Source organism: Hyla sarda, chromosome 3 (assembly GCF_029499605.1).
Source record: "Hyla sarda isolate aHylSar1 chromosome 3, aHylSar1.hap1, whole genome shotgun sequence".
NCBI classification, from domain to species: Eukaryota; Metazoa; Chordata; class Amphibia; order Anura; family Hylidae; genus Hyla; species Hyla sarda.
Genome location: NC_079191.1, coordinates 191,091,553 through 191,117,804, shown reverse-complemented (window position 1 = coordinate 191,117,804; position 26,252 = coordinate 191,091,553). Strand labels below are relative to the sequence as shown.

The window sequence follows — 26,252 nt, the reverse complement described above, 5'->3', positions numbered from 1 at the left end:
ATTGCTGAGCACAGCACTAGCATCAAGAGAAGCTCCACTTACAGGCAGAGAGGGAGCGAAGATGAATAATGAAAAGCTATGCAAAAAAAAAAAAGAGCCTTAAAGAAAGTTACTGTAACATATTTTACTGTGCATGTTTAATACGTTTTGCTTCAAAAGTATACTGTAAGGCTTTTTAAGTCTATGGTGTAGCGCCAAAAAGATAAATGACTAATGTCCCTATGATGTATCTAAATGTGGAGGGGGGATATATGTTGTAAACCATCCCCCTGTTATTTATTATATCTGAATGTTAAAATACTTCAAATAACAATTTGTAGCTTTCAGTGAATAGATGGAATACATTATTGAATGGAACTTCAGAAGAGGTAATATTTAATATGTTTAAAACCAATATCCGCTATAGTAAATTGATTTGTTCTCAAAGATCTTTCAGGCCTTGTCCCCATACCATCACCAGAGAAGGGTTCCAAGACAAAGACACGCATAGGAAAGCTCATCCTGAAGAGGATTATCAATGACACTTGAATGTATGCCTTACCTTTTTCTACTGTCATGAGTTTTCCCCCTCCCCAGGTTCCTTACTCCTTGCTTCCAGATGTGAAAGTACAATATTACCTCCTCACTAGTGTTGCTCGCAGATAATCGCAATGCAAATTTTATTCGCGAATATCGCATATTCGTGAATTTGCGAATATTCGTGAATATAACACTGTATATTCGTAATTACGAATATTCGGGGTTTTTTTCACAGTACACATCACAATGATCATCCCTCTCTGCTTCCAGCTTGTGTGGTGTAAAGAAGGCTCTAATACTACTGTGTGAGACTGGCGTGCGAATTTTCGCATATGCTAATGCGCTTATGCAAATTTTTGTATATGCTAATTTTCACATATGTTAATTTTCGCATACGCAAATTTTCGCATATGCGAAAATAAAACGAAAATATAACGAGTATGCGAATTTAGCGAATATATGACGAATATTTGTCCATATAATCACGAATATTCACGAATTCGAATATGGCCTATGCCGCTCAACACTACTCCTCACATTCTAGGTAGTGGACTTCCTCATGTCACTCTATTCTCCCTATTTATTTAGTACATATATGGATGATACGAAGGTATACTTATATAATGTAAGATAACTCCCCCTCCATGAGGGGCCATGTGATAGCCTTTTTCCGTTAGGAGCAAATGTCCCATGCATGTCCAAGGGGTATTTCTTGCAGAGGTCCCATTGACCTTTAGCCTTAAAGGAGATCTCCAGTATAGAAAAACTTATCCCATGTCCTAAGGACAGGAGATAAGTTTCAGATCGCGGGGGGTCCGACCACTGGGACCCCCCGCGATCTCCCATATGGGGCCCTGGCAGCCCGCGGGAAGGGGCGTGTTGACCACTGTACGAAGCTGCGGCCATCACGCCCCCTCAATACAACTCTATGGGAGAGCTGGAGAGCTGCTTTCAACAATCTCCGGCTCTGCCATAGCCCTGTATTAAAGGGGCATGTCGGCTGCTGCTTTGTGTGGTGGTCGACATGCAATATCTGGCCAGAGAGCTGGGGACCCCATACAGGAGATTGCGGGGCTCCCAGCGGTCAGATCCCCTGTGATCTGAAACATATCCCCTATCCTTAGGATAGGGGTTAAGTTTTTCTATACTGGACAACTCCTTCAATGGCCTCCAAGGAAGTTAGTATAGAGGTAAGCAACCACACACCTTTCATCCTGTCTTGTCAACTAGCTGATCTAGATAAACATTATACTTTTATTAAGGTTCACATTGCTAATCACATGGTAATTTTTGGTAATATCTATGCACCTGATTAGAGATGTATGAATCGAAACTGACAAAGTCAAATTTGTTCCGAATTTCATGAAAAATTTGACTCTAAACAAATCCTAATTTCTTCGCACTTTGTGGTAATGAATTGCTTCATTAACTACATTTTGTGTGGGCCTTGGGTCTAATATGGTGGCTACATGTGTGAGGACATAGGGCAAGGAAGGCGGGTAGGCAGCATCACCTTTAAATCACATGGCGGCATGCAGCCTATCAGCAGCCAGTCCTGTGATTTCACAGCCCTGTATATTTGGCAACCATTACCGAAGACGGGCATTTCCTGAGAGAGCAGAGACTGTGTGTGCGCACTAATCACCGTTACTGACAATAAATATCTTTACAGCGATGAATCTATTCACCTCAAGCCCACATTCGTTCTGGCTAGAGAGAGAGCAGACACTGTGTGGTCACTAATCAGCCTTACTGACAATACAGATCAGTACAGGGAAAATCCATTGACCTCAAGCCTACATCACTGCAGGCAGGAAGGCAGGGAGAGTTTAGAAGTCGTTTCATAGTCTGCCAATTGAGATCATCCCAGGAAGCACTCCCCATTCAAAGACTGCAAGCAACCATAGTGCAGGCAGGGAAAGTTCAGAAGTTGTTTCAAGTAGGGACTTTTCAGAGAGAGAGTACACTTTTTTTTTTGTTGCAACCATGCTGGGGTGTATTACATATATACGCACTCCGCAGTTCTAAATTTTTTTCTGGTTAAAGCTAATAGGGGGCAGTAAGTGTAAAAGCACTAAAAGACTTACGCACTAGATTGTTACGCTTATTTCTGGTGCAACCATACTGGGGCGTATACGCACTCCGCTGTTATTCGTGTTTTCTGTTTCAATTGTATAGTGGCCTGTTAGTGTTAAAGCAGGGATATATATATATATATATATATATATATATATATATATACACACACATTGTGAGTTCCGCAAGTTTCTGTTGCAGCCATATAGGGGCGTATTTCTCTATAAAACATAAAATATATACACACACCACTGTTCTACAAGTATGTCAGGCAGAGAAGTCCTTGGCCATGCACAGAGGAGTGGCAGAGGTCGCAGCAGAGTAGGGGCGCGTGACAGTAGGAATCGCATCGAGATGTCTGAGCTTCTAGTGTCAGCTAGCAGTCATATCTCAACCAGCTACTCATCTGCCATCATTGATTGGTCAACTCGGTCACCCACTTCTTCCTAAGGGACATCCGACACCCCCAGCAAACAGTTGGTGGGTTCCTCAGACTCAATTCTTAGTTGGCATGGCCCGGGAGCAGTTCCTGTCCTCCAACTGCCTCTGTCCTATGCTGTTCCCTCACGCAGAGAAATATTGTATGCTATGGGCTCAGCTCCACTATACGGCGAGGATGGTCAACAAGAGGAAAGTCAGCAGCTGCCCAGCCAAGATGGGGAGAGACATCTGCCACTTCCTCCACTAGGCAGGCAAGTAGTGATGAGAAGAGTGGCATGGGAGGTGGTGTTGCGAGCGTTCAGGCTCCTGAAACAGACACCATTGAGGAACTTGAGGATGACATCATTGACGTGCAGACACAACTCGATGATGATGAAGCCGATCACACTTGGGAGCTGGGTACAGAATCATCATCATCAGGAGAAGAGGGTGGCAGGTTGCCCGTGAGGCAGCAGCTAAGCCAGCAAGGTGGTAGCATGGTTGGGAGTCAGCAGGGTGGCAGCAGTGGGAAGTCTGGAGCCAAACGTGCCACCTCTCATCATGCTGCTTCCTACTCCAGGCTCTGTCATTGTGCCGCCCTATAGGCTTCGGCCACTTCGAGGCTGTGTCATTGTGCCGCCATGTGATCTCCTCATGCTGATGGCACATTAAACTTGTTATTCTCTTCAAAATCTTCAATTGACATTTAAAAAATCTCTTTAATCTCTTCAATTGTGAGGCCCTATGGTCTCGTCAGGCTGCTGCCACATCCAGGCTCCAAGGAAACGGGTTGGAGCGATAAAAATAAACCATAACACGGAACACGTCTTTAATCTGGTTGTCAAGCGGATCCTTAAGTCTTCCACCCATCTGCGAGACATCCTAAAAATGGCCAGGAAACTTTGCATGCACTTCAGCCACAGGTACACCGCAAAGCCCACCCTCCTTAAGCTGCTCGTCGTCATATATTAGCTGTAGAATTACCACAGGAATCCAAGGAAACAGGTTGGAGCGATAAAAATAAACCATAACTGATTAAAATACACATTCCCAGTTTCATAACCAGTTTCACAGTACCAACTGTGTTTTTTTTAAGAGCAGAGGAACGTGCTCTTGAATCACCCAAAGTGCAAGAAAAAGTGCAAAATGTGTTACACTAAAAAAAGTTCACAAAGGATGTGGTCTATCGTCAGTTCTTCTCCAGGAGAGAGGCCCCCAAACAAATCTTACCCTTAGCCTCCGGACCAAAAGGTACAATTTTTCACCAAAGCTACTAAGGGACCACAAATGCTCCAGGCATCCCCCTTAGCGTTAGCCAAGGTATCTGCCCGCAGAGCTGTTAACAATCGGTACCCTGCCCATGCAGGTGTACCCAGGATTTTAGCAGGGAGTTGCTGAACTTGATGGCCACACACACCTCTCCTAGACCACCAGGAGGGACACCCAAAAGGACTACCGCATCCTGACAAATCCTGTGGAAACACAACATACGAAAAGTGAATGTGACAAAAAATAAATAAATAAGTGAATGTGTGCAGGTTTACTGCACGGACATTCGACCGGATCTATAAAAATTTCTCTGATCTTAGCCAGAAGGCTGGGAATCAAGAGATGAGTGCCACAAGGTGTAGAGATATGGTGCAAGCGCTTCCACTCAGTGAGCCTGTCCTCTCAGTGAGTTTCGGCACCTCGGGGTCACCACTCCCCAAGGCACAAAAGTACCTTGGCTCTAGACCCTCCCAGCCTCATGGCGAGACCCAGAGGAAACATGTTATGTCAGGGCAGCCGTTGAGCTGGTGTTCGGGCACCAGCCCCAGAAAGCCCTGGTACACCTATACCCTCCATGCCGCACCCATCCCCACCAGTCCAATACTGGCGTCTCGTGCCACCGGCATGAAATGATAAGAACAGATACTACACTTGATCTTAGCCAAAAGGCAGAGAAGTGAGCCATATTTACTTACACGTGCATGGCTTAACCACTTAAGGACCTAGGGCATGAAAAAAAAAAGTTAATAATGGTCATTTAACCTCTCCCCAAAGAAAAGTTTAAATCACCCCCCTTTTCCCATAAATAAAACTGTGTAAATAAAAGTAAAAATAAACATATAAGGTATCGCCATGTGTGTAAATGTCCGAATTATAAAAAATATATTGTTAATTAAACCACACGGTCAATGGCGTACGTGCAAAAAAATTCCAAAGTCCAAAATAGCGTATTTTTGGTCACTTTTTATATCATAAAAAAATTTATAAAAAGCGATCAAAAAATCAGATCAATACAAAAATGGAACCGCTAAAAACATCAGATCATGGTGCAAAAAATTAGCCCTTATACTGCCCCGTACATGGAAAAAAAAAAAAGTTATAGGGGTCAGAAGATGACAATTTTAAACGTATAAATTTTCCTGCATGTAGTTAAGATTTTTTCTAGAAGTACAACAAAATCAAACCTATATAAGTAGGGTATCATTTTAATCATATGGACCTACAGAATAAAGAGAAGGTGTAATTTTTACCGTAAAATGTACTACGTAGAAACGGAAGCCCCCAAAACTTACAAAATGGTGTTTTTTCTTTAATTTTGTCGCACAATGATTTTTTTCTGCTTTGCCATAGATATTTGGGTAAAATTACTTATGTCATTACAAAGTAGAATTGGTGGTACAAAAAATAAGCCATTATATGGATTTTTAGGTGCAAAATTGAAAGAATTATGATTTTTTAAAGGTAAGGAGGAAAAAATGAAAGTGCAAAAACTGAAAAACCCTGGGTCCTTAAGAGGTCAATATTTTAGACAAGCAAATGATACTGGCAGGATCTACCCAGTAGCCCTCCCGGGTCAGGCCTGCCCCACATAGAGGGAGGATAAACTGACACACTACTCTGTCATTGTGCCGCTCTGTGGCCTACATAGGCTGCCGCCACCTCCAGACTGTGTCATTGTGCCGCCAAATGATCTCATGCTGCTGGTGGCACATTAAATTTGTTAATCTCTTTAAACTCTTCAATTGACATCTCAAAAATATATTTAATCTCTTCAATTGTGATGCCACATCCAGACTCATTGTTATTGTGCCGCTCTAATAGTGATGCCTGTAATCTGCATGTCATACTGAACAATAGTATTATTTCACTACCCCAGCACACTCCCTATGCGTGTTACGGCAAGGCAACATTTTCTACATCCCTATTGAGGCTCTCTGTAGCCCTAAAATAGCCATTTTTAAAAGTGATTTGCTTCAAATATATTTGGATCAAACCAAATTTTTCGCCATCTCTACACCTGATATATATATATATATATATATATATATATATATATATATATATATATTTGCCCGTAAATGTTGGCACCCCTGACATTTTTCTAAAAAATCAAGTATTTCTCCCAGAAAAGGATTGCAGTAACACATGTTTTGCTATACACATGTTTATTCCTTTGTGTGTATTGGAACTAAACCAAAAAAAGGGACAAATTGGACATAATGTCACACCGAACTCCAAAAATGGGCTGGATAAAATTATTGGCACCCTTTCAAAATTGTGGAAAAATTAGATTGTTTCAAGCATGTGATGCTCCTTTAAACTTGCCTGGGGCAAGTAACAGGTGTGGGCAATATAAAAATCACTCCTGAAAGCAGATGAAAAGGAGAGAGGTTCACTTAGTCTTTGCATTGTGTGTGTGTGCCACACTAAGCATGGACAACAGAAAGAGGAGAAGAGAGCAATTGAGATCCTAAATTGTGGAAAAATATCAACAAACTCAAGGTTACAAGTCCATCTCCAGAGATCTAGATTTGCCTTTGTCCACAGTGCGCAATATTATCAAGACATTTGCAATCCATGGCACTGTAGCTAATCTCCCTGGGCGTGGACAGAAGAGAAAAATTGATGAAAGGTGTTAACGCAGGATAGTCTGGATGGTGGATAAGCAGCCCCAAACAAGTTCCAAAGATATTCAAGCTGTCCTGCAGGCTCAGGGAGCATCAGTGTCAGCATGAACTATCTGTCGACATTTAAATGAAATGAAACACTATGGCAGGAGACCCTACTACTGACACAGAGACATAAAAAAGTAAGACTACATTTTGCCAAAATGAACTTGAGTAAGCCAAAATCCTTCTGGTCTTGGAAAACGTCTTGTGGACTGATGACACCAAGATAGAGCTTTTTGGTAAAGCACATCATTATACTGTTTACCAAAAACTGAATGAAGCCTACAAAGAAAAGAACGCAGTTCCTACTGTGACATATGGTGGAGGTTCAATGATGTTTTGCTGCCTCTGGCACTGGGTGCCTTGAATGTGTACAAGGTATCATGAAATCTGAGAATTACCAACGGATTTTGGGTCGCACTGTACAGCCCAGTGTCAGAAAGTTGGGTTTGCATCCGAGATCTTGGGTCTTCCAGCAGGACAATGACCCCAAACATACATCAAAAGCACCCAGAAATGGATTGCAACAAAGCGCTGGAGAGTTCTGAAGTGGCCAGCAATGAATCCATTGAACACCTGTGGAGAGATCTTAAAATTGCTGTTGGGAAAAGGCGCCCTTCCAATAAGAGAGAACTGGAGAAGTTTGCAAAGGAAGAGTGGTCCAACATTCCGGCTGAGAGGTGTAAAAAGCTTTTTGATGGTCATAGGAAGCCACTGATTTCAGTTATTTTTTCCAAAGGGTGTGCAACCAAATATTAAGTTAAGGATGCCAATAATTTTGCCCAGCCCATTTTTGGAGTTTGGTGGGACATTATGTCAAGTTTTCTTTTTTTTCCTCCCTTTTTTGGTTTAGTTCCAATACACACAAAGGGAATAAACATGTGTATAGCAGAACATGTGTTACTGCAATCCTTTTCTGTGAGAAATACTTTATTTTCTTGAAAAATCTCAGGGGTGTCAACATTTACGGCCATGACTGTATAAAGTGTCTTGGCCACTTAATACATTGTGACTCTGTGTTAAGTTGAGGGAATTACTTCCTTTGCTAGGTGGCAATTTTAATGTTGCTTTAGAACCCAGACTAGAGTCCTTCACCTTTCACTATGCACTTTCCCACAATGCACCCTGCAACTCTGAGAAAACATTTACTTGCCATAGTCTCTAGGATATTTATATATTCTGACATCTTCAATCTAAGTACTATACCCGTCAGCCCATACCCCACATAAAAAAACATAGAAGGTTTAATTACTTTTTCAGATGACTTCCCACAAAACTCTCACATGGAGATTGGATAAAATTCTTCTACTTCAAAATCAATGATACTCCTAAGCTGTCTTGTAGTACCCTGTGGGAAGCCCACAAAGCTGTTTTGCCCTAATCTCTTATGTTATGAAGAAAAGTGAAAAGTCACCAAATTCTTTTGCCTATTAGGGAACAGGAAATGCTAATTGTTAGACAACCATGAGAATAAATTGATAGATCTTAGGTCTGATGTTAGGAATATTTTAAATGTAAAATCTGTAAAGATTTTCCTGTCTTCCAAATATAAATATTATGTTCATTGTAATAAGCCTACCAAATATAGGTTAAAGTAAGTTGAGAGTAGAAGTGAAAAAGTATTTATCATGGCCATTAAGGGCGATAAGGACAAGCTTTCATATGATATCCATACTATTGCCCAACAATAGGAAAAGACACGATCCTTTATGGACTTCATCACCTTACCCACTATCACTCCTGAGCAGAGAGCGTTGTTGTATCAGATATTTACTAAAGAGGAAATCATAAAATCTTCCAAAATCAAATGTCTTTGAACAGAAGGTCTTCCCTTATATTGCTACACGACCTTCCAACATAGGCTTCTACTATATCTCACTGAACTTGCAATACTATGTTGCAGGGTGTACCCTTCCCACCACAATCTTTGATTGCCACATCACTATAATTCCTAAGTAAGACAGGGACCCAGCCCACTGTAGCAACTATAAGTTGATCTCCTTGCTCAATGCTTATTTAAAACTGTTTGCAAAATGTATGGTCATGTGTTTTCAACCCCCTCCACCCTCTTTTATCAACCCTGACCAGCTGGGATTTGTTCCACACAGGGAGGACAAGGAAAATACTGTATATTACATAAAGAAATAAATAGATGAACGGACATACAAAACTGACTGAGCAGAAAGAAGCAGCGAGATACCACCCTTATGATTATGGTTTGGGCAGCTGAAGCGCCGGAGGTCAGGTGAGTAATGGCTATAACCAGGACACTTGTTTAATCCTGGCGCAGCATCACACTGTTGGAGATTTTATGCACCCCGAATAAAGAAACCAGCTAATCCTTTCTAGATAAGACATAGAGTAGAGGGGCAACCCAATTCCATTTAATATTGTTGATATGTTGTATTTACATAGCCCTCTCCTCCTTCTCCCTCAATCCCTTCATATCCCCCCCCCCCCCATGACCCCAAGCCCTCACTTCCCATTCCTTCTCCTCCCCAGCCCAAAAGTTCAATTGTTTATTATCATCTGTTGTATCATTGGTCAACTTACAGACCCTGGCCTTTTTCTAGTCCACCTAGGTGGTGCATATCTTCTCAGCTCTGCCGCTTGAGATATGTCACCTCAAGCCCAGCAGGATGTACACAGTTTTGTGTCTTAAGCTTGTTAATAGCCTGTGATTGCCTATACACTATGTTAAATTACTATTTATCTGTAAGTATTGTCATATACTAATTTTGTATTATCATAACTTATTTGAACTTTAAAGGGGTTCTCCGATGCTTAAACATCTTATAAGATGCCTGATCGCGGGAGTCCTGCCGCAGGGGACACCCGGGATCATGCACGCAGCACCCCGTTTGTAATCAGTCCCCGGAGCGCGTTCGCTCCGGGACTGATTACCGGCGACTACAGGGCGGGCGGCGTGTGACGTCACGCTCCGCCCCGCAATGCAAGCCTACGGAAGGGGAAGTGATAGCTATCACGCCCCCTCCCGTAGGCTTGCATTGAGGGGCAGAGCGTGACGTCACACGCCGGCACAGGCGTGACGTCACACGCCGCCCGCCCTGTAGTCGCCGGTAATCAGTCCCTGATTACAAATGGGGTGCCACGTGCTTGATCCCGGGGGTCCCCAGTGGCGGGACTCCCGTGATCAGGCATCTTATCCCCTATCCTTTGGATAGGGGATAAGATGTTTAAGCACCGGAGAACCCCTTTAATAAAGAGATTTTAAAAGAAATAAAAAAAATTAAATATCAACAAAATCAATGGTTAGTTTTTCATTGCAACAGTAACTGTTGTATTTGATAAAATGACACTCTATATAAGCTATACATGGCCGCTGGTGCAAATTACTTTATAGCAACTTGCTTTTCAACTTACTTAAACATGATGTGTTGTTCAAAGTATGAGAGAACAATCCACATAAATGCTGTTCCTCATAGTTAAGTCCTCTGTGACACGTGCATGGGATTTGAAGTTTTGTCCCAAGTGTACGGATATATGCAGCACGACATTCATCACTTCCAGAACAAGTCAGGTCTTCTTTGTGTAAACCAAGCAAACAGCTCCTATTATTGTGACATCTGCTCAAAGGTTCCCAACATTTTGATTGATAAACCCCATATCTTTCTCTGTAGAAATAAATGATTACATTCAAAAGCTTGTTCATAAAGCCAGCTAATAATAAAAACTGCTGAAAGCAAAGATACGTGCTATCTAATATGCCTCAACACCAAAGTGGGATGTGTAGAATGTATTTACAATTATAGTTATACCAATGTAGTGTTTCTTCATTTGATCACTTAGAAAAAGTTAAAGAAAGGTTTTATGTAATGCAAAATAAATTAATGTTTTTATTGATTATGGCTTAATAAATGTTTCTGATCTGACAAAGATAAAGTAGCTGAAGGATAATATTAAATATTTAAATATTTTTGCATTCTAAAAAATAAAATAAAAAAAACAAAAGACCTGATCAACAAAAATTTCCTGTTTGAGCCAAGATTTCAGCTACAATTTATCCCAAATTTTGGTGTTAATTATAATAAATCCACTGGGCCATGAGACACATGTCTGGTCTCTTGCTATATTATTTTTTAAACAGACAGTGGCAAACTAAATAAATGTTCCCAAATTGTGCAAAATTTTCTCCCTACAATAGTAGCAGAAAGTCATTCATAATTTAGTTTTGAAGTTATTGTAAGCATCTATATTTATTTATTTTCTGTGGCTTATATGATATAACGTATTCTACTGTACACTGTGGAACAGAAATTATCCCCGTCAGTCCCAAGTGGGGCTCACAATCTAGTTTTCCTGTCTCATAGACACAAGAGACAATTGCATTGAAATTCAGTTACGTTACTATTTTTATTTTCTGGAGGGTGGAAAAAAACCTCACACTTACTGTATATATACTTCCATTTTAATCTCTTTATGACCCTTGACTTTTTGGCTTGGGTTTTCTTCCTCTTTGTCTACTAAGGCTTCTTTCACAGTACAAAATTCTCAGTTTTTAAACATCTGTATGAAGTTCCATCTGAAAATCAGCTGAACACGGCAGTAACAAAATCCTATACGTCCATTAGAAAATCCCATTATAGTCTATGGGATTTTCTAATAGCCGTTTGAACCCGTTATAGTCCGTTATTGATAACGGACGTTATTTTGTGACGGAAGATAGTAACGGGAGAAATAGTTCATAAACTATTCCGCCGTTACTATCTTCCGTCACAAAATAACGTCCGTTATCAATAACGGACTATAACGGGTTAAAATGGCTATTAGAAAATCCCAAAGACTATAATGGGATTTTCTAACTGACGTGTAGGATTTTGTTACTGCCGTTTTCAGCTGGTTTTCAGACGGAACTTCACACGGATGTTTAAAAACGGAGAATTTTGAAGTGTGAAAGAAGCCTAAGACCCATAACAATTTTAATTTTTTTTTGTATGAGAGCATATAGAAAAAATCTGTGCATCACCATGTTTTGACCCATATAACTTTTTTTTAATATTCCACCCATGGAGCATTGTGAGGGCAAATTTTTGACTTTTTGATACATTTTTATTACATTTTTTTCTGGGATGTGACCAACAATCAGGACTATTTGTTCTTTGTTTTTTTTATTTTTATTTTTTATTAATGCAGTTGACCACACAGGATCAGGAATGTTGTAGTTTAAGCAACCTTTCAATTGCTTACAGCAATGCACATGCATTGATCTATGTTGTCAGCAGAGCAGTCACGGCAAGCACTGAGGCCTAGCAAGGTCTCGGGGCGGCTTGACAATCAATCAGCACCCAGCAATTAGATTGCAGGGGTGCTGATCGGTACACAGAACCATCAATGACCTCCAGACTGTTTATATGCCACAATTGCTATTAATTGCAGAATATAAAAAGTTAAATAACTGGAATAAGAGTGATCTCCCATGTTGTACGTTATCAACAGGTGTTGGCTACAGATAGCAGAATGGCAGAAGTTTGGGAGCTGAACCATAAACCCTCACCCAATCAATTCTGTAACTGTACACTATGGGTCAAGTAGAGGTAAAATGAGGGTTGCATTTTCACACCAAGTAATATTTGTGCAAATATATCAGTCCCATAATGACATAGAATTCAGCTGGTATATGACAGAATTTTTGAGAAACTCATTACGAAATGCCCACTTAGAACATTAGAATTATTAAAGAGAAAACTGTTGTTTAAAAGGGGTACTCCTCCCCTAAATATCTTATCCCCTCTGGCGCACAACCCCAGTCATATGGTGCACCGAGCAGACTCTGCTCCTTGCCGGATGACGGACGACCATAGCCATCACGCCCCCTCCATTCATGTCTATGGGAGGAGGCGTGGTGGCTATTTTCTGGGGGAGGGGAGGGCGTGGTGTGATGTCAGGAACACAGAAGATCAAAGCTTCCTATTTCAGAACGCTGCAGTGCCAACCCGAAGATCGTGGGAGGGTCCGGCCACTGGTATCATACATCTTATTGTAAGGAACTGAAGGGTTAACTTGCACTGAGAGCTTTCATTTGGTCTTGTTGCTTTGGTTACGTCTGTCTGCTGAGACTGGCTAGCTTACCTTGATTGAACACATGGTCTTTGACCCTTTGGCTCTGCTCTCTACCTCTTCTCTCTGATATTAGCAATTTTGTACTTTGACATCTCCTGGCTTTTGACGTGGATCGTGGGCATTGATTAATTGTGTGAGTGTGTTAGTTTTGTTTCGTTAGTATGTCTGTTCCCTACTGCCCCTTGACCTGAGTCTGAATTATTATATTTTATTATTTTAACATTTTACATCCCTCACTTGTCTAGGAAGGGACTATCATCGTAGTTATGAACCTGTCGTTTAGGGCAGGTACGTAAGTAGGCAGGGATAGGGGAATGGGTGAGAATAGTGTGCACTCCTTCCCTGCCCAGATGTGACACTTATCCCCTATCCTTTGAATAGTGGATAAGATTTCATGGGGCAGAGTACCCCTTTAAGACATTATATTGGAATAGGAGTAGTTGCCAAGACTGTTGTTTTGTTTGAAATATGCATTACAGAAACTGTTAATTTCAATGGGCATCATCCAAAGCTTCATTAACTCTGTGGTGATAATGCATGGGACGTAGATTTTTGCTCTCATGTTCACCCTTTGATACTTGGGACACTTCTATCAAATTTTGATTATCCATAATGGTTATCCCTCAATTTAAAGCTATCCCTTATCCAGGTTTTAGGGTCTATTCACATGGCAGAATTTCCTCTTGCGGAATTCCGCCTCATATTAAAGCCCATAGACTTCAATGGAATTCCACACTCCCATTCACACTTCTGAATTTCCACTTGCGGAAATTTTACTGTCATTTAAAAAGAAAAAAAAAACCCTGACATGTCATTCAGGTTTGTCAAAAGTTTTAAACAGTCCTGAGGGCCCCGCTGATCGCTAGATATAACCCGGTGAAGCACACAGCAGTCAAATCTTTTGACATATATGCATAATATGTGAAAACTTGCTTTATTAAATGAGCTGAATATTTACTCCTTTACAAGTTCAGTGTGAAGATGACAGTAATGTAACATTACTAACCTGCACAATTCATTGTCAAGACAACTATGGACCACATGAAGGCAAGATATGGAGACATCAGAATGACCTGTGCAGGATTTGCTATGGAGAACACTTCCAGCATGTTGACAGGCTTCATGAGACTGGTCACAATTGCAAAAAGCCAACATTTGAGACATATTGAAAGGCATAGTTTCATAAAAGGCTCTTATTGTTCTCTTGCAGTCTTTCACATTGCACGCAGTTCTATTGACAGGGCAAGCCTTCATAAGACCAGCTAAGTGTCTGTTGCATACTGAATCTCCAACGCAAAGAGCGGCCACATCTAAGCAGGACTTTGGACCTCCAAATTCTATAAGGAAAATCAGGCAGTATACAAGATATTTAAACAACATAACAAGGAACTTGTACACAATCTTGGATTGATTTACCGAAATTTATTCTACCAATCATGACTTCTGACATGTCTCTATGACACGTCAGAAGTTGTCTCAAAATTTCAGTACACTTTAGGTTAATTACAATGTAAGTGGTTTATGTCGTATTAATCTCATCGTTAAATGGGCTTTAATAAAACATCTAGTTAAAGGGTAAAATAAATGTTTTCAAATCGACTGGTGCCAGAAATTTAAACAGATTTGTAAATTACTTCTATTTAAAAATCTTAACCCTTCCAGTACTTATCAGCTGCTGTATACTACAGAGAAAATTGTGAAGTTCTTTCCAGTCTGAATACAGTGCTCTCTGCTGACACCTCTGTCGATGTCAGGAACTGTCCAGATTAGAAGCATTTCCCCATAGAAAACCTATCCTGCTCTGGACAGTTCCTGAAACTGACAGAGGTGTCAGCAGAGAGCACTGTGGTCAGATTGGAAAGAACTTAATAGAACTAAAGAACAAAATAGAAGTAATTTACAAGTCTGTTTCTGGCACCATTTGATTTGAAAATATTTGTTTTCCACCAGAATTCCCCTTTAAAGAGTTCTACCGTCTTTAAAAATTAAATCCAATCTGGTTGATGGGCACTCACATGAAGAAAATTATTGTAAGATCAAACAATTGGTTAGAGTTGAGCAAGATTTTCAAAAGTTTGGCTGCCAAACAACAAGTTAAGTTGCACTGCTGTGCAGTGCAACTTAAAATATATTGCTGTGATTGCACTGGGTCTCAATCCTGAGACCACTGCAATCCTTAATTAAAGGGGTATTCCAGGAAAAAACATTTTTTTATATATCAACTGGCACCAGAAAGTTGAACAGATTTGTAAATTACTTCTATTAAAAAATATTAATCCTTTCAGTGCTTATGAGCTTCTGAAGTTAAGGTTGTTCTTTTCTGTCTAAATCCTCTCTGATGACACCTGTCTCGGGAAACGCCCAGTTTAGAAGCAAATCCCCATAGCAAACCTCTTCTAAACTGGGCGTTTCCCGAGACAGGTGTCATCAGAGAGGATTTTGACAGAAAAGAACAACCTTAACTTGAGACGCTCATAAGTACTGAAAGGATTAAGATTTTTTAATAGAAGTAATTTACAAATCTATTTAACTTTCTGGAGCCAGTTGATATATAAAAACGTTTTTTCCTGGAATACCCATTTAAAGGTCGGGGAGGGAGGCGTCATTGCACTCAGCTCCCCTGCTGGAAGAGAGATCTGTCATTTCTCGGCATAGATATAGAATTATGGAAGATTTTTTAAACAGTGTGTACACTTTCATGGTACATATTATTAGATTAAAAATAGATGTCACGATGCCGGCTGGCAGGAGGTGGATCCTCTGTGCCAGAGAGGGATTGGCGTGGACCGTGCTAGTGGACCGGTTCTAAGTCACTACTGGTATTCACCAGAGCCCGCCGCAAAGCGGGATGGTCTTGCTGCGGCGGTAGTGACCAGGTCGTATCCACTAGCAACGGCTCAACCTCTCTGACTGCTGAAGATAGGCGCGGTACAAGGGAGTAGACAGAAGCAAGGTCGGACGTAGCAGAAGGTCGGGGCAGGCAGCAAGGATCGTAGTCAGGGGCAACGGCAGGAGGTCTGGAACACAGGCTAGGAACACACAAGGGAACGCTTTCACTGGCACAATGGCAACAAGATCCGGCGAGGGAGTGCAGGGGAAGTGAGGTATACATAGGGAGTGCACAGGTGAACACACTGATTAGAACCACTGCGCCAATCAGCGGCGCAGTGGCCCTTTAAATCGCAGAGACCCGGCGCGCGCGCACCCTAGGGAGCGGGGCCGCGCGCGCCGGGACAGGACCGACGGAGAGCGAGTCAGGTACGGGAGCCGGGGTGCGCATCGCGAGCGGGCGCCACCCGCATTGCGAATCGCATCCCGGCTGGAGGCGGTATCGCAGCGCACCCGGTCAGTGGATCTGACCGGGGCGCTGCGGGAGCGGGAGTGTAGTGAGCGCTCCGGGGAGGAGCGGGAACCCGGAGCGCTCGGCGTAACAGTACCCCCCCCTTGGGTCTCCCCCTCTTCTTGGAGCCTGAGAACCTGAGGACCAGATTTTTATCTAGGATATTGTCCTCAGGTTCCCAGGATCTCTCTTCAGGACCACAGCCCTCCCAGTCAACCAAAAAGAAGGTTTTTCCTCTGACCTTTTTGGAGGCCAGTATCTCCTTTACGGGAAAGATGTCTGAAGAACCGGAGACAGGAGTGGGAGAGATAAGTTTAGGAGAGAAACGGTTGATGATGAGTGGTTTAAGAAGAGAAACGTGAAAGGCATTAGGAATACGAAGAGAAGGAGGGAGAAGAAGTTTATAAGAGACAGGATTAATCTGGCACAAAATTTTGAAAGGACCAAGATAGCGTGGTCCCAATTTGTAGCTGGGAACACGGAAGCGAACATATTTAGCGGAGAGCCATACCTTGTCTCCGGGAGAAAAAATGGGGGGAGCTCTTCTTTTCTTATCAGCAAACTTCTTCATGCGTGATGAAGCCTGTAAGAGAGAATTTTGGGTCTCTTTCCATATGGTGGAAAGATCACGAGATATTTCATCCACAGCGGGTACACCAGAGGGCAAGGGAGTAGGGAGGGGGGGAAGAGGGTGACGGCCGTACACCACGAAAAATGGGGATTTGGAAGAAGATTCAGAAACTCTGAAGTTATACGAGAATTCGGCCCATGGTAGAAGATCTGCCCAGTCATCCTGGCGGGAGGAAACAAAATGCCGTAAATAATCACCCAGGACCTGGTTAATTCTTTCTACTTGCCCATTGGATTGAGGATGATAAGCAGAAGAAAAGTTTAATTTAATCTTGAGTTGTTTACAGAGAGCCCTCCAGAATTTAGACACGAATTGGACGCCTCTATCCGAGACGATCTGCGTGGGCAACCCGTGAAGACGAAAAATGTGTACAAAAAATTGTTTTGCCAACTGAGGCGCAGAAGGAAGACCAGGAAGAGGGATGAAATGTGCCATCTTGGAGAATCGATCAACGACCACCCAAACAACAGTGTTGCCACGGGATGAGGGTAAGTCTGTAATAAAGTCCATACCAATCAGAGACCAAGGCTGTTCGGGAACAGGCAGAGGATGAAGAAGACCAGCGGGCTTCTGGCGAGGAGTCTTATCCCGGGCACAGACAGTGCAGGCTCGCACAAAATCCACAACATCCGTCTCCAGAGTCGGCCACCAATAGAAACGAGAGATGAGTTGCACGGATTTCTTGATGCCCGCATGACCTGCGAGATGGGAGGAGTGACCCCATTTGAGGATTCCGAGGCGTTGGCGTGGAGAGACGAAGGTCTTCCCTGGAGGAGTTTGCCTGATGGAGGCTGGAGAAGTGGAGATCAGGCAGTCAGGAGGAATGATGTGTTGCGGAGAGAGCTCTACTTCCGAGGCATCCGAGGAACGAGAGAGAGCATCGGCCCTAATGTTCTTATCGGCAGGCCGAAAGTGAATTTCAAAATTAAATCGGGCAAAGAACAGAGACCACCTGGCCTGGCGAGGATTCAGCCGTTGGGCAGACTGGAGATAGGAGAGGTTCTTGTGATCGGTGTAAATAATAACTGGAAATCTTGATCCCTCCAGCAGATGCCTCCATTCCTCAAGTGCTAATTTAATGGCTAGTAGCTCTCGATCCCCGATGGAGTAGTTCCTCTCCGCCGGAGAGAAGGTCTTAGAAAAAAAAACACAAGTAACAGCATGCCCGGAAGAATTTTTTTGTAGAAGGACCGCTCCAGCTCCTACTGAGGAGGCATCAATCTCCAATAGGAAGGGTTTAGATGGGTCAGGTCTGGAGAGCACGGGAGCTGAAGAAAAGGCAGACTTGAGCTGTTTAAAGGCGTCTTCCGCTTGAGGAGGCCATGACTAAGGATTGGCATTCTTTTTGGTTAAAGCCACGATAGGAGCCACAATGGTGGAAAAATGTGGAATAAATTGTCTGTAATAATTGGCGAACCCCAAAAAACGTTGGATAGCACGGAGTCCGGAGGGGCGTGGCCAATCTAAGACGGCAGAGAGTTTGTCTGGATCCATTTGTAGTCCCTGGCCAGAGACCAAGTATCCTAGGAAAGGAAGAGATTGACATTCAAACAGACATTTCTCCATTTTGGCATAAAGTTGATTGTCACGAAGTCTCTGAAGAACCATGCGGACATGCTGGCGGTGTTCTTCTAGGTTGGCAGAAAAAATCAGGATATCGTCCAGATACACAACAACACAGGAATATAAGAGATCACGAAAAATTTCATTAACAAAGTCTTGGAAGACGGCAGGGGCGTTGCACAGGCCAAAGGGCATGACCAAATACTCAAAGTGTCCATCTCTAGTGTTAAATGCCGTTTTCCATTCATCCCCCTCTCTGATGCGGATGAGATTATAAGCACCTCTTAAGTTCAATTTGGTAAAGATGTGGGCACCTTGGAGGCGATCAAAGAGTTCAGAGATGAGAGGTAGAGGGTAGCGGTTCTTTACCGTGATTTTATTAAGACCGCGGTAGTCAATGCAAGGACGTAGGGAGCCATCTTTTTTGGACACAAAGAAAAATCCGGCTCCGGCAGGAGAGGAGGATTTGCGGATAAAGCCCTTTTTTAAATTTTCCTGGATGTACTCAGACATAGCAAGAGTCTCTGGGGCAGAGAGAGGATAAATTCTGCCCCGGGGTGGAGTAGTGCCCGGGAGGAGGTCAATAGGACAGTCATAAGGCCTGTGAGGAGGTAGAGTCTCAGCTTGTTTTTTGCAAAAAACATCCGCAAAGTCCATATAGGCCTTAGGGAGACCGGTTACAGGGGGAACCACAGGGTCACGGCAAGGAGTACTGGTAACCGGTTTAAGGCAGTCCTTGAAACAAGAGGGACCCCAACTCTTGATCTCCCCTGTGGACCAATCCAGGGTTGGGGAATGGTGTTGAAGCCAGGGTAGTCCAAGGAGAATTTCGGAAGTGCAATTGGAGAGGACCAAAAACTCAATTTTTTCGTGGTGAGGTCCGATGCACATTAGGAGGGGTTCCGTGCGGTAACGCACGGCACAGTCCAATCTTTCATTGTTAACGCAATTGATGTAGAGAGGTCTGGCGAGACTGGTCACTGGGATGTTGAACCTGTTGATGAGAGAGGCCAAAATAAAGTTTCCTGCAGATCCGGAGTCCAAGAAGGCCTTAGTGGAGAAGGAGAAGGTAGAGGCAGATATCCGCACAGGCACAGTAAGACGTGGAGAAGCAGAGTTGACATCAAGGACTGTTTCACCTTTGTGCGGAGTCAGCGTACGTCTTTCCAGGCGGGGAGGACGGATAGGACAATCCTTCAGGAAGTGTTCGGTACCGGCACAGTACAGGCAGAGATTCTCCATGCGGCGTCGTGTCCTCTCTTGAGGTGTCAGGCGAGACCGGTCAACTTGCATAGCCTCCACGGCGGAAGGCACAGGAACGGATTGCAGAGGACCAGAGGAGAGAGGAGCCGGGGAGAAAAAACGCCTCGTGCGAACAAAGTCCATATCCTGGCGGAGCTCCTGACGCCTTTCGGAAAAACGCATGTCAATGCGAGTGGCTAGATGAATGAGTTCATGTAGGTTAGCAGGAATTTCTCGTGCGGCCAGAACATCTTTAATGTTGCTGGATAGGCCTTTTTTAAAGGTCGCGCAGAGGGCCTCATTATTCCAGGAAAGTTCTGAAGCAAGAGTACGGAATTGCACGGCGTACTCGCCAACGGAAGAATTACCCTGGACCAGGTTCAGCAGGGCAGTCTCAGCAGAAGAGGCTCGGGCAGGTTCCTCAAAGACACTTCGAATTTCCGAGAAGAAGGAGTGTACAGAGGCAGTGACGGGGTCATTGCGGTCCCAGAGCGGTGTGGCCCATGACAGAGCTTTTCCAGACAGAAGGCTGACTACGAAAGCCACCTTAGACCTTTCAGTAGGAAACTGGTCCGACATCATCTCCAAGTGCAGGGAACATTGTGAAAGAAAGCCACGGCAAAACTTAGAGTCCCCATCAAATTTATCCAGCAAGGATAGTCGTAGGCCTGAGGCGGCCACTCGCTGCGGAGGAGGTGCAGGAGCTGGCGGAGGAGATGATTGCTGAAGCTGTGGTAGTAGCTGCTGTAGCATCACGGTCAGTTGAGACAGCTGGTGGCCTTGTTGCGCTATCTGTTGTGACTGCTGGGCGACCACCGTGGTGAGGTCGGCGACAACTGGCAGAGGAACTTCAGCGGGATCCATGGCCGGATCTACTGTCACGATGCCGGCTGGCAGGAGGTGGATCCTCTGTGCCAGAGAGGGATTGGCGTGGACCGTGCTAGTGGACCGGTTCTAAGTCACTACTGGTATTCACCAGAGCCCGCCGCAAAGCGGGATGGTCTTGCTGCGGCGGTAGTGACCAGGTCGTATCCACTAGCAACGGCTCAACCTCTCTGACTGCTGAAGATAGGCGCGGTACAAGGGAGTAGACAGAAGCAAGGTCGGACGTAGCAGAAGGTCGGGGCAGGCAGCAAGGATCGTAGTCAGGGGCAACGGCAGGAGGTCTGGAACACAGGCTAGGAACACACAAGGGAACGCTTTCACTGGCACAATGGCAACAAGATCCGGCGAGGGAGTGCAGGGGAAGTGAGGTATACATAGGGAGTGCACAGGTGAACACACTGATTAGAACCACTGCGCCAATCAGTGGCGCAGTGGCCCTTTAAATCGCAGAGACCCGGCGCGCGCGCGCCCTAGGGAGCGGGGCCGCGCGCGCCGGGACAGGACCGACGGAGAGCGAGTCAGGTACGGGAGCCGGGGTGCGCATCGCGAGCGGGCGCCACCCGCATCGCGAATCGCATCCCGGCTGGAGGCGGTATCGCAGCACACCCGGTTAGTGGATCTGACCGGGGCGCTGCGGGAGCGAGAGTGTAGCGAGCGCTCCGGGGAGGAGCGGGAACCCGGAGCACTCGGCGTAACAATAGAGACATATTTAGTTCCCTATTTTACAGACAATTTTGTTATTCATTTTATGGCAGATCATTTACATGATTCACTGTTAACCAACAGTATATATGGTTGGTAAAAAAAAAACTAAAAACTAATATCTACCAACTCATCCAATAAAAATATAAAATATTTCTCGGTCATACTAATAATTAAATTATTCTGATTCCTGAAATACAAGTAAATTTATGACAACATTCAGTTGAAGATTGTACATTTTGAGCTACTTATAGCCTATAAATGAGTACATACATTTATTTCTATAAATAGCACTACAGAAAATGAGGATTGAGGATAGTTGATTTCTAAGGCCTGATAATTTGTATATGATAGTATATCATAATAGTTCACTAAACAGTTCAGACTTTAGTCGTAGTTATTGTTTTTATCATGGTAAAATAACATTTGTATTAAAGACATTACCTATATTCCTTAATGAACTGCCACCCCAATCTAAATTTAGAGTCCCTTGAGAAGAATCTGAATAAAAAGGAAGATAAAGTATATACAGTGATTATTATCAGACTATGCAACATCTATTCTACAATTGATAATATCCAATTTTTAGAAACAAATTAACTTGGTAGTAAATGTGTTTCTAAACAGTAAAAACTATTTTATACCTACAAAATAATAGGGTGTTATACAGAAGCCCTGCAAGGTCACAACAATATACTGAACAATGATATCTAAATAAATAAATAAATAATAATGATATCAATGTCTTAATGTTCTAAGAATTTGAAACCATCAACTGAACAGCAGTTCTTACGGTTAAAAGACGAAAATGAACCTTTTTCTCCAGACAATGTGGTCTTTTGAAGAGGTTTTACATGAAACATCTTTTCACAATATTTTTTGCTCAGGTCATTTATGTACTTGTACAAGTTTATAATGTCACCTCTTATACATGTATTTTCAAAACTAAAGTTAAAGCATTACTATCATTAAAATTAAAGCGTACCTGCCATAGTGCAAAAAATAAATAAATAAAAGTGATATGTTACTCAGTACCTAATACTGATCATGTACATATCATTTTATGTGTCTAGGACCTATATATCCCTAAGAAATAGCATTTATATCACTTGCTTTTTCATCATGCCTTGTGGAGGGGGTGTGTCCGTCTCTCTCCCTCACTGTAATAACTCATCTGCTCTGAGTCTGGGAGCAGTCTGGCAGTCTGCAAATCACTAGACTCTCTAACCCTTTCTTCTCTGGGCAGTCTAAACAGATTTTATTGACTTTTCCATTTAACAAAACTGAAAGAAAATACAAAATGTAACAAAACAGTAAAGTAACCGCAGGTCTCTGAGTGCACATATAGCGGTCAATTCCATGATATCTGGTACTTCGATTACAGAGTATAGTACAGTTATATGGGAGTAATGTAATCTCTTGCCACTAAGACTGTATCTCCATAGTTTTCAGTAGCATGCATGCTCTGTCCTGTCAGTAGTGCGTTCAGTCAAAACACCCCAACTATAAACATCACGTAGGGAGTCTCAATGCTCCCAGTGTATCCCCCAAGGAGCCTAGGCTGTACCATTCTGTGGAACTAAATGGTCGGACAATATCTGCTATCTCCGAACTTGAATAATGTGATACAATAAACGTTTCCCATTTGTGAAAGAATTTCCCTGTGTGTGTGTCTTTATGTCTTTCAGTATCTAATCTATCAATCCCACACAATAATTTGAGCTGTGAAATTACCATAGTTAGAGGAGGTGTTACGGATGTTAACCAGTTAGTGAAGATGCATCGCAGCGCCACTAGGAGGACAATGTGCACCAATCTAGGCAGTTTAGGAAGGGCGGGTCCTTCTCCCTCCGGGGGTCGAGCTTGATGGAAGAGTAACATACGAGGTGTGCAAGGTAGGTCTAAATCCCACTTGTCCTTGATGTATGCAATAATCATGTTCCAGTAATCCCTTGTGTATGAGCAATCCCAAATCCCGTGCCATAGATTCGTTAGTGGTGTAGAACATTTGGGGCAGGCCGTTATCCTGTCTGGGAAATGTACGGTTGGAAGTATATTGAACCCATAGATGGCTTTATGGACTAGTTTAAAGTAAGTCTCGCGCCAGCGTTCATTAATTATGCAGCTACGTATAATGCGCCATCCCTGTAGAATACAGGTAAAAATATCCTCCCCAGGTACCCAATTCGACCAGGAGGAGAAAATAGTATCTGGGTCTATTTTCAGTAAGTGTCGTTTAAAAAGTGAATATATCTCCGAGATGGTTCCCTTTTTTTGGGTTGTGCCAATAAGAGAATCTAGGGCATGGTCTTGTGATTCAACAGTAATATTTTTCAAACGGTTTGTAAGGAATGACAGCATTTGGAACACCGGTAAGGCATGAGAAGGAGGGAGGTTAAAGTCCGATAAAATTGTTTGGGGAGAGTGCCAGCACTTATTCTGCCGGTCTATCAATTGGCGGACTGATGTCAGGCCTCTAGATGTCCATAAGGACTCGATGTGTGATGGAATTACCGGGAGTTCTGGGTAGCTCTTTAGGGGTAGATGTTTGGACACCAAAAATGGTAGTTTAAAAACCTTTCTGACCTCCTTCCACGCCACCACTGTGTCTCTCAACAGGGTAGAACTTTTCACCTGGCTAGGTAATTTGGAATAAGAGGTATGGAGGAGAACTACTAAGTCCCATTGCTTCGCCAGTTCTCTTTCCAAGTCTGGGACAGCGTGAAAGGAGGTCCCATGGATCCAATCCATGACATAACGGAATAAGCATGCTAAGTTATAGCCTCTCAAATTGGGGAAATTAAGACCGCCTTCCTGATTACTCAACATCAGCTTGGTTAGAGCTATTCTCGGTCTCTTGCCCGCCCATATGAACTTGGTGAAGGCTGAGTTAAGCAATTTAATGTCATTATGTTTGAGTAACAAGGGAAGTGTTTGTAGAGGATACAAAAGCCGAGAGAAGCTAACCATTTTAATGAGGTGGCACCTGCCCATAAAGGAAAGAGGAATGCCATTCCATCTGGTCAGTTCCGCTCTGATTTTGGATATCATGGGAGGGTAGTTTAGTGAATAGATAGTGTCAGGCGTTTTCCCCACCCTTATACCCAAATAAGTGACAGAGGAGGAGGCCAACTTGATTCCCAAGTCTGCTATGTCTTGCAACCATCCCGGTTGCTTTAGTCCCAATGGTAAAAGTTCCGATTTATGTAGGTTCATTTTGTAACCTGAGAATTCTCCAAAGGAACGTAAACAACGGAGGATGTTGCCTAATGATGCAGCTGGTGAATCTATGAAAAGCAAGACGTCATCAGCGAACATGGTTAGTTTAATCTCCTTATTCCCCACTTTAATCCCGGAATAAATTGGTGAAGCGAGTAAATGACGTGCTAAAGGTTCTATTGCTAGATCGAAGAGGAGGGGAGAGAGTGGGCAACCCTGTCTAGTACCCCTGGCTAGATATATTGGCTTCGAGAGAATGCCCGGTGTGTAAACTCTAGCTATTGGGTTTTTATATATTCCATTTAAATATGTACGGATGGTACCCTGAACGCCCACTCGGTCTAGTACCAACCCCAGCCAGTCCCACCGCACATTATCGAACGCTTTTTCCGCATCAATCGCGAGTAAGGCTGGTTGGTCGCTGGGTAGGGGTTGGTGTCTTAATCTGTCTAGTACTGCCAGCACTGTTCTGAGGTTCATGGTGGCCGATCGGTTTCTTATGAAACCAACTTGATGAGTCCCGATTAGGGCCGGCATGAATTCAGAAAGTCTGGACGCCAGAATTTTCGACAATAGTTTGATATCCTGATTAATCAGGGATATTGGGCGGTAAGAACCCGGGTCCGTGTTATCTTTACCTGGCTTTGGCAACACTTTAATGTAAGCTAGGGATGCGCTGGGAGATAAAGAGCCTGAGGACATATATTCTTTAAACACAGCTGTCAGGGTTGGTGCAAGTTGTGAAGAAAGGGCTTTGTAAAATTCCCCAGTATAGCCATCTGGTCCCGGTGCTTTGCCATTGTGTAAATTTCTAATCACATCAACAACCTCCTCCTCTGTCACTGGTGCGTTCAAGACATTCCTCTGATCATCAGTTAAAGAAGGCATCTCCACACCTCTCAAAAAAGCTTCCCCCGCCGATACACCAGAGGGAGAGTCCGAGTATAACTCTGTGTAGTAGTCAGCTAAGATCTGATTGATCGAGTGCGGGTCTGAATGAAGCCTATTGGAGGGGTCTCTCAGAGTAGTGATATGTGACGGAGGGTGTTTCCCCTTAGCTAGGTATGCCATTAAACGACCTGCCTTGTTTCCGTGCCGGAACAAATCCACCTCAAATTGGGAGCGCGTAAGTCTCTCCCGTCTATCACACCAGAGTTCAAACTGAGCCCTGGCCTCCTTCCATGCAAGTCTACATGAGTCTGATGGGGAATCTAGGAATTGTCTGTATGCGGCCCCCAATTTGTCCCTTGCTGTAGTAAATTGTGCTAAGGAAGTACGTTTTAAGGTCGCTACATAAGCCATTATGTTTCCCCTTAGTACTGCCTTTCCGGTTTCCCAGAACAATACCGGGTCTGTGTTATGTTCTGCATTAGATATTGTGAACTCCACCCACCACGCCCGTAACTGTTCTAAAAATGATTCATCCCTTAGCAAAAGAGAGGGGAACCTCCACAGTATATCCGACCCTCGAGGACAGGTTGGGTTCAGTTGTAAAGATGGGGGTGAGTGATCAGACAGTGCTAAATCTCCAATTTCCACAGCCCGAACACGTTGACTATATAATCGACTAATCAAGAAATAATCCAGTCGTGACCAAGAGCTATGTGCATTGGAGAAGTGAGTGTATTCTCTAGAA

At 43.3% G+C, this 26,252-nt stretch overlaps 1 protein-coding gene and 1 pseudogene across 1 annotated transcript in view; both read right to left on the bottom strand.

Annotated features, from left to right (window-relative positions):
* GFRAL (GDNF family receptor alpha like) overlaps nucleotides 1-26,252 on the bottom strand; it is a 133,452-nt gene that overhangs the window by 15,444 nt on the left and 91,756 nt on the right. Inside the window, exons 5-7 of the mRNA XM_056565748.1 lie at nucleotides 21,842-21,898; nucleotides 14,041-14,371; nucleotides 10,338-10,588 (exon numbers count right to left, since the gene is read on the bottom strand). Coding sequence (XP_056421723.1) covers nucleotides 10,338-10,588; nucleotides 14,041-14,371; nucleotides 21,842-21,898 — 639 coding nt within the window. The remainder of the gene's footprint in view (nucleotides 1-10,337; nucleotides 10,589-14,040; nucleotides 14,372-21,841; nucleotides 21,899-26,252) is intronic.
* LOC130363305 (U2 spliceosomal RNA) lies at nucleotides 4,883-4,965 on the bottom strand (annotated as a pseudogene).